The sequence below is a fragment of the Ruditapes philippinarum genome, unplaced genomic scaffold (genome assembly GCF_026571515.1).
Source record: "Ruditapes philippinarum isolate M1 unplaced genomic scaffold, ASM2657151v2 ctg5611_1_1_1_1, whole genome shotgun sequence".
Classification (NCBI taxonomy): Eukaryota; Metazoa; Mollusca; class Bivalvia; order Venerida; family Veneridae; genus Ruditapes; species Ruditapes philippinarum.
This window is the reverse complement of record NW_026860853.1, coordinates 23,621-41,212: the sequence shown is the minus strand read 5'-3', so window position 1 is coordinate 41,212 and position 17,592 is coordinate 23,621. Positions and strand designations below refer to the sequence as shown.

At 33.1% G+C, this 17,592-nt stretch overlaps 2 protein-coding genes and 1 long non-coding RNA gene across 3 annotated transcripts; 1 reads left to right on the top strand and 2 right to left on the bottom strand.

Moving 5' to 3' along the window:
- Positions 1-7,757: 7,757 nt before the first annotated feature.
- On the bottom strand, positions 7,758-9,067 carry LOC132713565 (uncharacterized protein K02A2.6-like). Its single transcript, XM_060696203.1, has 2 exons — positions 8,453-9,067; positions 7,758-7,763 (listed from the first exon to the last, which is right to left on the bottom strand). The coding sequence occupies exons 1-2, from the start codon at positions 9,065-9,067 to the stop codon at positions 7,758-7,760; spliced, it is 621 nt and encodes a 206-aa protein (XP_060552186.1).
- A 1,286-nt stretch (positions 9,068-10,353) lies between these two features.
- On the top strand, positions 10,354-11,985 carry LOC132713569 (uncharacterized). The gene is made up of 3 exons (XR_009623464.1): positions 10,354-11,128; positions 11,397-11,496; positions 11,825-11,985. It is a non-coding gene; the product is annotated as an uncharacterized LOC132713569 (long non-coding RNA).
- A 527-nt stretch (positions 11,986-12,512) lies between these two features.
- Positions 12,513-13,781, bottom strand: LOC132713564 (uncharacterized). Its single transcript, XM_060696202.1, has one exon. The coding sequence runs from the start codon at positions 13,779-13,781 to the stop codon at positions 12,513-12,515; it is 1,269 nt and encodes a 422-aa protein (XP_060552185.1).
- Between the last annotated feature and the right edge of the window lie 3,811 nt (positions 13,782-17,592).

Genomic DNA, 17,592 nt, shown 5'->3' with positions numbered 1-17,592 from the left:
GATAAATTAGTAGCAATTACCGTGAGCTCACAGTTATTGACCGTTTTATCTTGCTTCAAGCCAGAAATAGATTTCAGTGAATTCAGCTCAGCTTCTAAGTCAGCAAATCTTTTGTCCCAACAGGCAAATTGTAGGTCAAAATCAACTTTCACTGCTTTTATTTTATCATCAATTGTTGCTAATACGTCCTTCATCAATTTATCAATTTTGCTATCAAATGTCTTCTGGAGACTCTCTTGCCCCTTTTTTAAAACAGCGAGTACTTCCATGATTTTATCAAAACGTTCATTTACACTGCAATTTTCACTATCCGCCATTTTTGATTGTTTGTATAGGGGACTTACCCCACCCGGAGATTCTCTTGCTCTTTTTTTCTCTAACTTTGAACGAGTTTCACTCATTATATTTCATAGTAATTTGAAACAACTTACAGTCAACAAAAATAGTATCCAATAATAATTCAACAATTTATAATCACTTCTATTTCTCAATTTTATTCCATTTTTTACAATTGAAAATTTTTAACCACCATTTACTTCGAGCATGCGCACTACTTTTCTATAAGTTTCTGGTCATCAACCACATCATATGTGACAAGGTTTACAACTCTAGCACAAAAATTATCAGAATTACTTCCCTTGAACTTAGAATTTTTATGAAAAAAATGTTGTCTTTTTTAAATAACTTCTTTATTTCTTAATGTATCTACTTCAAACTTCATATATATGTTTCTTATTATCACTCAACATTTTTGAGAAGGTTAAATACTCTAGCAAGACTATTTCCAGAATTATGTCCCCCTTGAACTTAGATTTTTTTCGAGAAATTGGTATTTTTTTGACTCCAACTTCTTCATTCCTTATAGGATTTACTTTAAAATCCCACATCATTATATAAATAGTATGACAAGGTTTATAAATCTATAATCCATATTTTCCAGAATTATCTCCTCCTTAAACTTTGAATTTTTCTTATTCATTCTTTATAACTTTCTAATTTTTTCTTCATGGATTTTCTTCAAATTCAAAATAAACATTCATTATCAACACCTACATTGTATTTCTTTTTCAATTTTCATCTTTGTTAATTACTATACATTATAGTAAATGCTATATTTGAAAATTGTTATTTTTTTACTTATCTTCTTTGTGACTATAAATGGTACCTTTAAACTTAAAGTAAAACTCACATCATATATGACAATGTTCATAAATCTAGCATCTTTATTTCAAGAGTTATCTTCTCTTTAAGAATTTTGCATTAAAGTGTGTTATATTTTGGTAACAGGGATGTTTGTAAAAATAACTTTAGTCTCCTTCAGTCTGTCTTTATGTATGTCTGTCTGTATGTTGTCTGTCTGTTCATAAAAACTGTTTTCTGAGATCACTTTTAATGATATTTTCTAACAAATTTACTTAAAATAGAGAAAGTTGAAACATTAGTAACTGTTATTTTATTCATCCTCAGAAAATTGGACCTTTTGATTATCTGTTGTATAAACATAATTTCCTTACTAGACAGGGAAACTTAACACATTACTGTGATATAGACAAACTTAGAAATCGAAAAGATTTAAGTTCATTCATGTCATTCATTCACTGGTTAAATTGAAAGGCCAATGGCCCATCAGAATGTTGCTGGGGTTCTAACCGGTAGGGGACTTATGGATTGCTTGCAATACTATGATAATTGCTTGTTAAATCCAACAATACATGTATCTCATATTTGCCATGTAAATTAATGTGCATAAATTTTAATTATTTGTCTTATGAGCCACTCATTGTAAATAATAATAGAATGGTTTGTAAAAATTCTGGTGAATGTGTTGGCCACCATAGGTACAAGGGATGTATTTTGTAACGTAACTAAAAAGTTGCAAGGTTATGTTTACTATGCAAGGGTACTGAAGTTTTGAGTCAATTACTTTCTGTGCAATGGCAGAAATTTTCAGCAGTTCGCACCATAATTGTGTTCTTTTCTAAGATTTGAGCGTACTTTACAGTAAAGCGAGTCCAGAAATTTCGTCCGATGTTGGAAGCGTTTTCTCATGAAGTATCTAGACTGCTTATACTCTGTAGTCTTTTGGCGCATAGAATGATACATTCGCTTTGTATCCATTCTTATAAGCTGCAAGAACATTCTTGAACTCTTCTTAACGTTTATACTAATGGCATTAGCTAATTTGACTTCAGCTATACCTTTGCCAAGAGTTCTAGAATGTGTTGTAGAATGACAGAGCTCTGAAAAATTTCTTGACAAGCACATGAATTTAGGGGCATAATTAAAAACAGTAGAATGTAAACTTTCGCATAGATTTGTATTGAAAAGTTCTGTCATAGCCTTAATGGTTTTTCACATCTAAAGTTTTAAGTATAGTTGCTTTTATGTTTTCTTTATCTTGTTTATTAAGTTGTAAATGTTTTCCATATTATGGTAGATGATTTGTGTTGTATTTATCAAGAATGGCCATAATTATGGTGTTGACACACTGTTGATTTTGTACGACACGATGAGTGATTATTCGAGAAGCATGTAATAATGTTTTCGAAAGCAAGGGTACATTTCGAAAGAAAATCATTGTCGTTGTACTTTGTGACCTTGCTTTTTGCAACTCCAGACAGACACATTATCCTGCTCTCACAGACTTCGCTAAAGATCTAACAAAAATTTCCTTTTTTTGTCCATACGGAAGTTTTAAACTTAATTTAATCGCTCTTAATTGTTTTTCAAAATTTCTAAGCTTTTGAATGTAACAAGTGTTATGTTTTAGTTTAATTTTTTTCACAGTTTTGTAGTCTTTAATGGTCTTTGCTAGTTGCCTGCTTGCATCTATTGTTATAGAATTTATTTCAACTTTATTTGATTTTCGTATCTTGTCCAAATTTTCATTTTTTATGCCCCCACAAAGTGGGAGCATATAGCGTTGCACTTGTCTGTCTGTCTGTCCTTCCGTACGTCTGTCCGCACTCACAGGAGAGTAATTATGTGGCTAGAGGGACAATAGGTAACTGTTCTTTCTCTTTGATGTCATTCATTTCGTAATGCTTTTATGTGGCTATTTTCTTTTGCGTTGCTAAAAAGAACAATAGAGAGAAGAATAGAGTAGCCACATAATTACTGTCCAGTGAGAACGTCCTCCGTACGTCCCAAAATCTTGTGAATGCAACTCCTCTTAAACCAGATGGCAGATTTTGCTTAAACTTACAGGGATGAACAACCTTAATGTGTAGATGGTAGGAAAGGAAGGAATTTTGCTGCGACCAAATTTAACAGAATTATAGCCCTTTGTTGATTTTTTCACTATATACCATATAGAAATTTTGTGAACGCAACTCCTCTTAAACCGGATGGCAGATTTTGTTTACACTTCAAGGGATGAGCAACATTAATGTGTAGATGGTAGTTAAGGAAGGAATTTTTGCTGCGACCAAATTTAACAGAATAATGGCCCTTTGTTGATTTTTTCACAATATACTATGTAGAAATTTTGTGAACGCAACTCCTCTTAAACCGGATGGCAGATTTTGCTTAAACTTCCAGAGATGAACAACCTTAATTTGTAGATGGTAGTAAAGAAAGGAATTTTTGTTGCGACCAAATTTAACAGAATTATGGCCCTTTGTTTATTTTTAGTTTTTAACTTGTGGCACTTGTAGTCCAAAAATATATTTGACCTAGAGTCATAAGATTGACATAACAGTGGCATGTGGGGGCATCCGTGTCCTATGGACACATTTCTAGTTTTTTGAGAGTACGAGACCCCTGGATGTATTATGCTCTATTAAGCACAAAAACTTTGTTTCGCTTTCTCGCCACCCCCTGTGGTCGACAAGCAATATTTGGCATGTAGCAACTGTTCGATTGTAGATTTCTACAAAAGTTAAAAATGACCCTTCGGTAAAAATTGGTCCTTCCTTGGCAGTCACTTCCTTTATGTAGAAAAACACATCTTTTTGTGGTTAACTACAATACCCAGAGCTTCTATGTTTGGCACATATCATTGCCTAGTAAACCTCTATATTGAAATGTTTTATTAATCATGCCCCCACCCTAAATAAACGCCCCCACCCTTGAGGTTATTTAGTATCATAACTTATTAGGCCTCAAAGGATAAGTGCACTTCATCATTTATTGATGGATTCTTTTAACACAAATATTTATTACCAATGTTATGCATTATATGTTACATATACTACATAATTTCTTTTCATAGTGAAAAGGTTCCTTAACAATGCAAGGGAGACAACCCTATTTTGGATTATTTGACCAGGCGGCCACAAGGGTGAATTATACATGCATATACATGTTGGGTAAAGCCAAGTGGAGACAGTCTGATGACCAGTGAACACTTACAGTCTTGGATGAAAATAGGAAAAGAATGTCATCCAAAGGCAGCCTTTGTTGAAATTATTATTATGTCGGCACTGTAAGTACATGTACATGTACATCAAAGAAAAAATTTGCACTATTGCTACATTTGTGTTGTTGTTGCCGTGCAGTACATACACTACACATTGCACATTATTTTATGAATACTAAAGGGATTGTCTTCATACTTGGATAAGATTTATGAATCTGACCATTACCTTTTTATTTGGCTTTGGTACTAAAGGTCAAAACTGCAAATTTTGTTTTAATTGTCATGACTTTTTAGCTCACATGAGCTAGCTGACAGGTTCAGCTTTTAGGATTGTTGAATGTCCGTCGTCTGCCGTCCGTCTTCTGTCCACATTTGTTCGTTAACACTCTTGTGGTCACATTTTGCCTCAATCATCATCAAACTTAGTCAGGAGTCTTGTTTAGGTAATTGCTCGAATGATTTCGAACATAGGCCATCTCGAATGAAAAACTAGGCCACATGAGCTAAAAAAAGAAAAACGCTGTTAACACTCTAGTGGCTACTGTTTTGATTCAATTGTCATCAAACTTGGTCAAGATGCTTGTCTAATTAACTGCGGAGTTTGATGGGTCAGGTGAGCAATCTAGGGCCATATTGGCCGTCTTGATTGTATTGCCTATATATAGTAGTGACGACATATAGGGATCAATTCTCTGTCATCTGTCTGTCCGTTTATCCATCTGTCCACTACTCAAAAACTACTGGTACAATTTCATCCCAACTTTACAGGAACAATCAATACCAGGTCATATTGTGCATAATATTGGCATTTTCCAATTTAATGAATTATGTCAGAGTCAATGATTTGTATACCCCCACAAACAAAATTTAGTGGAGATTATAGTAGTCTGAGTCAGCTTGTGAGTTGGTCCATTTATCCGTCAATCTTTCTCACTTAGTTACCGGACGATAACTATAGTTTTGAATGAGATATTGTAATCAATTGGTATGTAACAACCTTATATGCAGAACTTGCTTCTGATTGTGTTTGGATCAAGGTCAGTGTCACTTTTACTAAAAATAGAAAATAGTTTCTGTATAATAATGAGTTTTTTAATCAGAGATATTGTAATCAAACACTGTATTTGGAAACCTCAATTGGGATTGTTGTTGGACCCCATGGGGTCAAGGATCACTGTTACTAAAAATTAATGATTTCTGGGCAATAATAGATATAAAATAAGATATTATGATCAAATAAATGTATTATGAAGCAATCTTGTAAGAAGACCCCATTTGGGATTGCTTTTGGACCCCCTGGGATCAAGCTCACTGTTACTTAAAAATCTTTTATAGACAAAGTTGCTAGGAATGAGATTGTTACAGTATTTAGCAAGCTTATGTAGAGACCTAGCTTGGGATTGTTGTTGGGTCATGGTCATAATGTCACTAAAGAAAAGAAAAATGAAGAAAAAAAGATGGGCAATTATTTGTAATAATTATTTGTATACTGTTAAAACATTATAGGTTGAGTTCAAATTATGCTTAAGACCATTGATAAATCCCTACTCTGACTTTTATTTGAATAAAAATAGATTTAACTACAAACATTGACATGTGCTCTTTTCTTAACAGATAGGTAGTGATTAAATTGTTATTGCATCCACTAATCTGATAATAAGAATTAGATAGGTCAGGGATCTATGCCTTGTTTTCCAAAACAGGTTGCTGGTGGATTTTTGTTTGTTTGATCCTGCATTATTTCAGGCACGAACGGGCACCTGAGTATAACCACCGACGTTCTGTAAGCTAGCTGGATAGCTTCCTCACATGAAAGAATTCAAAGTCCAAGTAGGGATTCGAACCCACAGTGGTGAGGGGCAAGTGGTTTGAAGTCAACGACCTTAACCACTCGGCCACGGACGCACCTGCTGGTGGATCACCTTTAGTGATAGCTCTGAAACTATAGGATTGATCTATAGCTCATATGATGTACAGGGCTGGCAAAATCAATTGCCCATATTGTCCAGGTTGTCTCTCAGCCTGTACGGACAAATGAAAATTTTCAAGAATTGACTATGTAAATATCATACAGACAAGTTAAATAATGATTCACATAAAAACAGACAAGTAAGTGTAAATCAGATTTTGCCGGCCCTGACGTAAATCGCAACCAAAAAAAATCTTTTAGAAAAAAACTTTGACCTTAAATGACCTTGACCGTCAACGTCATATTGAATTTTGCTTAAATTGTTAAGTTTAAAACTTATTGCAAAACACTGGCATGTTGAAAACTTCAAATTTGAGCTCAATGTGACCTTGACTGTTATGGTAAAGTTTTTAAATTTTGCTTTACTTGCAGTAACTTGTGGACAAATTTAAATTATGTCACAGGATGAGAAAAATGTGCAGCCTGAACGGGACTCGAACCTGAGACCCTCAGAATACTGTTCCCTGGCTCTTCCAACTGAGCTTTCTCACAATTTTCCCCTAAAAAATGAACAGTTGTGAACCATGACGTAAAATACAATGACAAAACATGACTGTTAATAGTTGTTCTTGTTCATGATCTGATCTGTCTATCCATCAGAAGAAGATTGTTACAATAAGAAATTAATTAACTATTTTAACATGAGTTATTTGCAATAAATATATATCCAAAAAAATGGTTGCTTTTGTCTATTATAATGATATTGAGGGGACCTCCGAATTTATATAATTATATCTGGATATAAGTATATTTGATAGGCCAAAAGTCGAGAGTAGGACAACAAAACAACATTATTATCAGGGATATTGTTGTAAGTGGAGTTTACTGTAAGTTGTAAAATCAAACATTCTCTCCACACAAAGAGTTAAAAAAATTAACATTTTTTTACAGTAAAGTAAGAGAAATTTTTCAAAATATGGGTGATTTATTCTGTTTTATAACTTCTCATTCAGTTTCATCATGGGCTCAGGAGGATTGACTATTAGTTGACCAAAATAAGCATAGTTATTATATGGCATGTTGGGAGTTTCATCATAGGTATAATTTTTATGCTATTGGACTTTAATATTTTTAGGCTGGGTTTCTGATGTCTTCATACCTCCAGATAATTGGATTCTTAAACTTAACAGCCAGAAATGGAAAATCCATGTTGGTTTAAGGAAAGCAGAGCAACAAGAAAATCTTGTACAAGAGCCTACGAAACAAAACAGAAAAGTAAAATTGTGACAGGCATATAGTAAGTGTTGTATTTTCAGGGTGTAAACATAACAATCTAATATAAAAATGTGTGTACCATTTTATTCAGTAACAATCTATATTAACACCGTCTATGGGCTATGTCTAAATACATAACTTTCCTAGCATGATGACATACAATTAACTAGGATATTACATTCCTCCCAACTTAGTCAGAAAATTTGATATACATTAAATCTGAAATGAATATCATATTTATGAAATTAAATGTATAGAATAAAAAGATGATAATCAAAACTTTTGAATGACTAGATCAAATCAATAACATGACTAGAATTTCAGTTCATAAATGTCTATGTAAACTATATATTTTTGTTGAACTATTACTTAAAAGTTTGTCTACATGTTCATTGTTTCTTTTAAATAAGTAACTGAAGAAATGTTCATGTAATATCAACACATAAATTACTAAAGTTCTGTTGTTGTTCAAAGTTTAAGAAACACATATTTGTAATTGTATAATACTTGAACACTTGGTTATAAATGACCTATACTTTTATAAGTCCTCATGAGGGATTATTATGCCCTTTTAACACCATGAGGAACAAACTTTATTTGACAAAATCTTTAAAATGACTAGGTTCTCTTCTTATTCTTGGTGATTTCTTTATTTCTTCACTGTTGTTATTTTGTATGCCCGTTTTGCTTTTTTTCTGTTGTTGACATAAAGCTTGCTCTGTCTCCTCTTCGAAATTTTGGTTGTTATTTAAGGTGGAGCTAACCTTCTTAAAATTGGAAGAATTTCGGGTAATTTCTTGATTCTGGTTCTTCGCGGTAATCATATTTCCTTTTGTTTTTGTTATTTCATATGGCACGGGCATATATTTTGATGTTGTTTTGGTAATGTTTTCATTTTCAATTATAACTTTATCGCCAGGTTGTAACTCTTCCTCTCTGATGTTGTGTTTTTGCTCAAAATTGGATTTCATTTTCGCTTTTGCTCTAGCGTCATTTTGGCGTATTTGCTCATCAATTTTAGTTTCAGGTTTCGATGTCCCTATATCTGGAAGTCGTGTTCGTGGTTCTCGTTGGAATAACAGGCGGAAAGGAGTGTATCCAGTCGATGTATGTGGAGTACTTCTGTATTGACGCAAAAATCTAAACATTTCCTTTCTCCAGTTTTTTGCTTCAAGGTAGCTTGTTTTCACAGATTTATTGAAACTTTCAGCTTGTGAGTTGGCCCTTGGCCATCTTGGTGTCATTTTTCTGTGATTGAATCCGCAGTACCTTACAAATTTACGGAACGCATCAGAATTGAATGGACTTCCGTTGTCTGTTTTGATTGTCCTTGGAACACCCATTTCAGATAAAACCTTGTCGATTACTGGAATAACTTTGTTTGATGAGACCGATGGGACTATTTCAACGATTGGGTATCTTGAATATTCATCAGTTATGACCAATAAGTATTCCCCTGATGGTAGAGGTCCACAGAAATCTGCACTTAGATCTTGCCATGGTCCCACTGGTAGTTCTGACATATTTAGTGGTGAGTATTTCTTTTCATAAGTGTTTGCTTGACAAGCTAAGCAGTTTTTTTTCAATAAATTCATTCATTCTGGGAAACCAGATTTTTGACCGCACGAATGCTTTTGTTTTCGACATGCCTTGATGTCCTTCATGACCTATCTCTATTGCCTTAGCGTATAATGATGTGGGTAATACAATCTTACCGCTTTTCAGTAGAACATTTTCAGAGTGTACAGTTAATTCATCACGCACATTTCGTAACTGAGTTAAATCTTCAATACTGATGTCACAATCTTTTATTTGTTTCAGCTCATGCCACTTGCCGTTTCGTACATATTCTATGGCTTTTAACAAAGTTTTATCACCTGCTGTTTCTTGTTTAATTTCATCCAGTGGCATTGCACTGTCAGTGGAAGTTTCGGCAAGGAAGTTTACATACTGTTCAGCAACATTATCATGTTGTTCATTCATTATTGGATGACGAGACATATAATCTGACGGGTTGTCTTTTCCTGGTTGATATTTAATTACCATATTGAAAGGTTGTAGCCTTAAACCCCATCTCTCAATTCGAAGTGGTGGCTGTTTCTTTTTCCATATGGTTTCAAGAGGCTTGTGATCTGTAATGACAGTGAATTTTGGTGCTCCTCGTAGATACATGCTGAAATGTTCACATGCGTACACAACACCTAAAGCCTCTCGTTCGGTTTGGCTGTATCTGGATTCTGTGTCTGACAAAGCTCTACTAGCATATGCGACAATGCCATTTTCTTGTGTAAATATAGCTGACACACCACATGGGCTCGCATCTGTGTAAATTTCTGTTGCTTTTGATGGGTTATAATATCTCATGACAGTATCGCTAGACAGTTCATGTTGCAGTCTGTACGAAAAATCAGCATGGCTTTTATGAAAAACAGGACCGATTCAGGCCTGTTTTGAACCAGAATTGGCAAAATCAGGGTGAAATAGACATGGACCCTGAATTTTCAAGAAATCTCACATGGGAATTCAAGTTTTTTCTACCCTGATATCATCTTCATTTTGGTAAAAGTCAGGGTGGAAGCAGGAATATTTGCACTTTGAAAATATTTTGACACAGATTTTACTGACTTTGAGAAATATAAGCAAACTCTACCCAGATATTTCAAAGTTAGAAAATTTTCAAGAAACGGTTTCAATACAGTCCTTAAAAGTTCTTCAATTCCAGCCAGATTTTTCTTAGTTAGAGTTATTAGAAATGAATATTGTAATACACTAATAGTACAGTTTACATTGCTGTTAGACAAAATAAAAATTGTAATTCAGAAGAAAAGATATTATAGTATATATTTCTGGAAAGTTTCAGTTGATTTATGGTATACTCCATTAAACAAAACTTCTTTTCATTTACTGAATTATTCTTTTATTATTTTTTTTTTGAAATTATGTAGATTATTTAGCTCAACATGATTTATTGTAATATATAAAATTGATAATTGTTACTACTAATTGATTGTTTTTATATTTAACTGATGACAAAAAAATATTATTTAATGCATTTATTGGTCAGCAATAAGTAATGTTCAAGAGTTTTAGTTTTTATCCACCATCTCACAATCTGCACAGAATCTCCTACCTCTAAGGTCAGCTTACAGTTTATATAAACAAACAACCTTCAAGTGGAACTTTATCCAGTATTTCAAAATACTTTATGTTAAACTGGGCTATCTGGTAGATGAAAATAGAGAAGTTACCACAGATTGACCTACAGCAGTTTAAAATCCAGAGCAAATATCACACCCTGAAAATTATTTCCAGCATGGTCATTTTCTAAAGAAAGATTGGAGGCTTTAGTTGTGATTTTAATTCAAATAAATCAACTTACATTTATATATTAATACATAAATGAGTTTTGTTAATTACCTAGAAAATAAGATTTTAAGATTTCAACTACCCCAGCTATACAGAACTTTCTTGGGAAATTTATTGTGAAACTTATATATAAAATGGAGCATAATAGATGTGTTAAACTTCATTATTCAATTTGAAAAAATGGAGGGAAATAAGCAGCCAATTGTAACAGATCAATGGTAAGTTATAATTGAATTACAGTTCTTAATATTTTTTAAATTTTTCATAAAATTATGAATTTTTGTAAGCTCAGTATTCTGAAAAGATTTTAAATAAATTTCCAGGACACCTGTTTTAAAATATGGAGGGAAAATGAAATAATTCTTAATATTTCTTAATAAACTATACATTTTGTAGAAAAAAGAAACTACTGAAGTCTTAAAATGTAATAAAAATGATGACATGATTGATATTTGTTTTTGTTTTTTTTCTAATTCAAAAATTTAGGTTGAAGCCAAATATTTCAGTAACAATTTGTGACAAGACGATGAAGAAAAAGAAAATGGTGTAGTTGGAACAAAATAATACAATAGAGGAAATATTACTGGTAATTTTTAATTTTTTCATTTTCTATGAAAATTAGTTTCAGTTTTAATTATTAAAAGCAATTATTCCTGCAAATTTTATGGAATTAATGACTTCATGAAGTCAGTACATATATGTTTATAGTGCTATAGCTTCTTTAAAATAATTTCATCAATCATTTCTTCTTTTGATTTTGATGTTTTGATTGCAATTAATGAAATATTATACCTTTAAAACTACACTGTATGGATATATTTCTCTATATTTAGGTGTTACATTTTCTTTTAGATTAATATATAAATTGAAAGCTGTCTACAGAATATTCCTACACTGCTTTCATATGTTTACAGATTGTGTGGTACAGATACTATAGCGTGGAATTATGTAATACAGTGTGCAGCTATCTAGTTGAAATATCAAACAAGAATGACTTTTGAAATGTATTTAATTGTATGAAAATAAAATACAGATAAGTGAAAAAAAAATCTCAATTATTATTTTGTCAATTATCAAAAAGAACAGGAACCTGGGCGGATTTTTATTTTAATTTCAGGGTGGGATTCGCAAAATTTTGGGGCAGGATAATAACAGAAGGAAAAAAGTCTGGCCTGACTTTTTAAGTAGAAATCAGGGTGAATTATGGCTCATTTAAATATTTCAAATTGATCCCACCCTGAAATTGCTCTTAATTTAACTAGAAGTAAATCTATTTTTAGAAATCTGTGTGAGTGAAAATTCTGCCCTGGATTTCCATTTCAGGGTGGTATTTTTTCTGGCTCATTTAAATATTTTGTTGAATCCACCCTGAAAACACTATATATTGTATACTAAAAAATCTAAAAATAGATTTCTGTCTTCTCTATAGTCAACTGAATAGTAAAAAAAACTGGCTGGGAATAAATTTCTGATCCCATGTCAAATCAGGGTGTAGTCAGGGTAGGCATTTTCGTACAGGTGACACTGCTTGGAAAGCAGCTTGTTCAGTTTCTGCCCATTGCCAGTCTGTGTTTTTTCTCGTAAGTTTTCTCAAGGGATCGGTTATTGTTGCATGGTTGTCTTGAAGTTTCCTATCCCTTTGAAAAGATTTGGATATTTGTCTTGCTTCACATCTTCTTGTTTGTTTTCTTGTATTTGATTGACTATTTCGATAATATTTAAATTGCATGCTGTTTGATAGCTGATAAGGCTTCCATGTCTGCCCTGTACAATGTAGAATGTCTCGACGCTGATGATTTTTTGTTTTTCAATTGTTAGTTTGCATTTTCCGATTATTTTCAAAGGTGATTGGCTGCCGTATGGTAATAATTTAGGCAAATTTCTGTTTGACAGTTTAGGTTTACCAATTATGCTGTAGGTATTTTCATCAAGAATATTCACCGAAGCGCCACTGTCTACCAATACATTCACCTGCACGTCGTTGATTTTTACATTTGATTTTGGTGTTTTCGACACGTTGGACTTTAAAGCATAGCAATAATCATCATCTGATGAACAAGAATCAGTTTTCTTTTCAATTTGTCTAACTTCTGGGTCCTTTTGCTTTTTTCGGCACACTGTCATGAAGTGATTTGGCTTTTTACAAAAGTTGCAGGTTTTGCCACGTGCTGGACATTGTCCATTGTGAGGGTATCTTCCTCCACAATTTCTGCATTTTGTAGTTTCAGTATTTCTTGGGCGAAACTGTTGACCACCTCTTGTAGGTCTTCTTGCGCATCTTCGTCCACGATATGGTACGTCTTGTGATGTTTTGACCTTATTTATGTCTGCCGGTTTAGGAGATTCCATAGCAGCAGCTTGCTCATCTGAAATTTCCAATGAGCGTCCTAGTGAAATGATGTCGGTCAGTGTTTTGCAATTATCACGGAGGGCTCTTCGACGCAGTCTACTTGATTTGCAGTTTTGAATTATTTGTTGCAATATTTCTTCTTCAGTGTCAGCAAATTCACAGTTTTTAGCCAGCATCCGCAATTCTGTGACATATTCATCTAGAGATTGACTTTCACTTTGTTTACAAGCCCTGAATTTATAGATTTCCATTTGTTTGTTTACTTTTGGGGCGAAATAGTCGGTGATAACTTTTTTAGTTTCGTCATAATTTGTACCAGTGTCCCCTTTTTCAGCGTCATATATGTCATAAACTCTTTCACCAGCATAGTGCAGTAACAAAGCTCGCTTTCTGCCGTCATTTGTAATGTTTAGCCCCACGAGCAAATTTTCCAGTCTCCCCACCCACTTGTTCCATCTGTGGGCAGCGCTAGATTTATCGGCTTCTATGTCGAATGACGGGAACGGAGGTATACCAGCCATGGTGTGTTTATGCTTCAACCTTTATTATTTATTTTTAATCTATTCTTCTCTTTTCATCTCGTCGCCAATGTTGTATTTTCAGGGTGTAAACATAACAATCTAATATAAACATGTGTGTACCATTTTATTCAGTAACAATCTATATTAACACCGTCTATGGGATATGTCTAAATACATAACTTTCCTAGCATGATGACATACAATTAACTAGGATATTACAGTAAGTGTTGGTTTAATTTTATTTATGTCTACAGGCTTTTTCGTTCACCAGGGGAATTAAGTGTTATTCCAAGATACTGGTATAGCTACTGACTTTAGCTTACAAAACCCTACTACAGTCAAGTATGCTTGTTCATGAAGTATGTTTGTTTGTTTGATTGAGTTTTACGTCACACCGACACAGTATAGGTCATTTGGTGACTGTCCAGCTTTACTGGTGGAGGAAGACTTCAGGTGCCCTTCAGTGCATTATTTCAGGCACGAACGGGCACCTGAGTAGAACCACCCAAGTTCCGTTAGCTAGGTGGATATCTTTCTCACATGAAAGAATCCAGTCATTGTCGGGATTTGAACCCACAGCGGTGAGGGGCAAGTGGTTTGAAGTCAACGACCTTAACCACTTGGCTATGGACGCCCCGTGTAAGTATGTAATATAGACTAAAACATGAATACTGAAATGTGTAGATTGACTTCACAATATGAACAATTTAAAAGTTTTGTTATTTCTGTCCATTTTTTTTAAGTGTAAAGTCAATGAATTCATGCACACAATTTATTGCAAGTTTGTAAAATCACACACAACTTTAAACTTCATAGTTACTATACACATGTACATGTATTTTATTTTTTACGGATAAAATAAAGTTGCAACATATATAGTTTATATAGTCATGTTGTTATTGTGGAGCATTGTTTTTTGGTTTTTGTTTTTCTTTTACAAAAAACTTATATTTACAAAATTAGTTTGTATATTTATTTACAGTGCAAGGGAGGCAACTTAAATTTTGATTTTTTGACCAGCTGGCCCAGTAAGTGGCTAAAAAAGTAAGGTAGATGTTTAAATTTGTATAAAGTGATTTGTATTCAAAGAATTTATTTTTTATTGAAGAAATCAGTCTTTCATTGTTGTAGAAACTCATGTGAAAGTTAGTTAAATTAACATAAAATTCAGTTATTCTTAGTTTAGAACAGTTATAAATAATTTGTGAATATATAAATTTGATACTAGTAAAAAAGATTAAATGAACATTTATAAGCATTGCGCTTGTAGGTTCTGGTCATTAACATTAAAGGGACTCCACTGAGGTTTAAAAGCCTAAAAACATAACATTTGAATTTCGTACATAAATGAGCTGGGGCACTTTAGACAGAAATATATGCAAAGATAGTTAAGAAATATACTTTGAAATAATTGAAAATCGTATTAATATGCTTTTCTTAGTCTGATTTGAGTGAAAAGTGTTTAAACGATTTTCATTTTGGGTCATTTATTTACAATGTGAATAATTATTCTGGAAAAACGAAGTGCGCGAATGATCTGAAATTTTGCACAAAGATTAGAGGTCTAAACCTACATCAAATGGTACATTTATATGGAAATTTTTTTTCAGTCCCATCATATCAAAAAACCTCAGTGGAGTCCCTTTAATATATAATTACAACTCTTCCTTTTATTTTATCATTAAAGATGTTACATGAAACAAATCCCTTACAAGATTATATCAAAAGTATAAAAAAATATGTAACAATTATGTCTACGTAGTCTATTTCTTGACTTCAGGATTGAGAAGTTACATATATAATCAGTGGAAGGGAGACAACTCACATTTTGATCCCTTGACCAACTATTCAGACAGATTTTATAATCCATGTTATTATGAAATGGGAAGAAAGTACAGGTAAGAATTTATCACATTTAAATAACAGGAGACATTAATTGAATTTATTAACTGTCACTGTTACTAAAAAATTAAAAAATTAATGATTTCTGGGCAATAATAGATATAAAATAAGATATTATGATCAAATAAATTTATTATGAAGCAATCTTATAAGAAGACCCCAATTGGGATTGCTTTTGGACCCCCTTTGGATCAAGCTCACTGTTACTTAAAAATCTTTTGTAGACAATTAAAGTTGCTAGGAATGAGATATTGTTACAGTATTTAGCAAGCTTATGTAGAGACCTAGCTTGGGATTGTTGTTGGGTCATGGTCATTGTCACTAAAGAAAAGAAAAATGCTTTCTGGAAGATGGGCAATTAATTGTAATAATTATTTGTATACTGTTAAAACATTATAAAATATGGGTTGAGTTCACACTATGCTTAAGACTATTGATAGATCCGTGACTTTTATTTGAATAACAATAGATTTTAAACCACATACATTGACATGTGCTCTTTTGTTAACAGATAGGTAGTGATTAAATTGTTATTGTATCCACTAATCTGATAATAAGAATTAGATAGGTCAGGGATCTATGCCTTAATTTCCAAAACAGGTTGCTGGTGGATTTTTGTTTGTTTGATCCTGCATTATTTCAGGCACGAACGGGCTTTCTGGAAGATGGGCAATTAATTGTAATAATTATTTGTATACTGTTAAAACATTATAGGTTGAGTTCAAATTATGCTTAAGACCATTATATAGATCCCTACTCTGACTTTTATTTGAATAACAATAGATTTAACCACAAACATTGACATGTGCTCTTTTATTAACAGATAGGTAGTGATTAAATTGTTATTGTATCCACTAATCTGATAATAAGAATTAGATAGGTCAGGGATCTATGCCTTGTTTTCCAAAACAGGTTGCTGGTGGATTTTTGTTTGTTTGATCCTGCATTATTTCAGGCACGAACGGGCTTTCTGGAAGATGGGCAATTAATTGTAATAATTATTTGTATACTGTTAAAACATTATAGGTTGAGTTCAAATTATGCTTAAGACCATTATAATAGATCCCTTCTCTGACTTTTATTTGAATAACAATAGATTTAACCACAAACATTGACATGTGCTCTTTTATTAACAGATAGGTAGTGATTAAATTGTTATTGTATCCACTAATCTGATAATAAGAATTAGATAGGTCAGGGATCTATGCCTTAATTTCCAAAACAGGTTGCTGGTGGATTTTTGTTTGTTTGATCCTGCATTATTTCAGGCACGAACGGGCTTTCTGGAAGATGGGCAATTAATTGTAATAATTATTTGTATACTGTTAAAACATTATAGGTTGAGTTCAAATTATGCTTAAGACCATTATAATAGATCCCTTCTCTGACTTTTATTTGAATAACAATAGATTTAACCACAAACATTGACATGTGCTCTTTTATTAACAGATAGGTAGTGATTAAATTGTTATTGTATCCACTAATCTGATAATAAGAATTAGATAGGTCAGGGATCTATGCCTTAATTTCCAAAACAGGTTGCTGTTGAATGTTTGATTGTGCATTCGTTCAGGCATGAATGGGCACCTGAGTAGAACCACCGACGTTCCGTAAGCTAGCTGGATAGCTTCCTCCTTTCGGGATTCGAACCCACAGTGGTGAGAAGCAAGTGGTTTGAAGTCAATCACTTTTACCACTCGGCCACGGACGCCCCTGCTGGTGGATGTATGAATCACCTTTCGTGATAGTTCTGAAACTTAATAGGATTGATCTGTAGCTCATATGACATACAGGGTCGGCAAAATCAATTGTCCGTATTGACCAGGTTGACCCTCAGTCTGTACGGACAAATGAAAATTTTCAAGAATTGACTATGTAAATATCATACAGACAAGTTAAATAATGATTC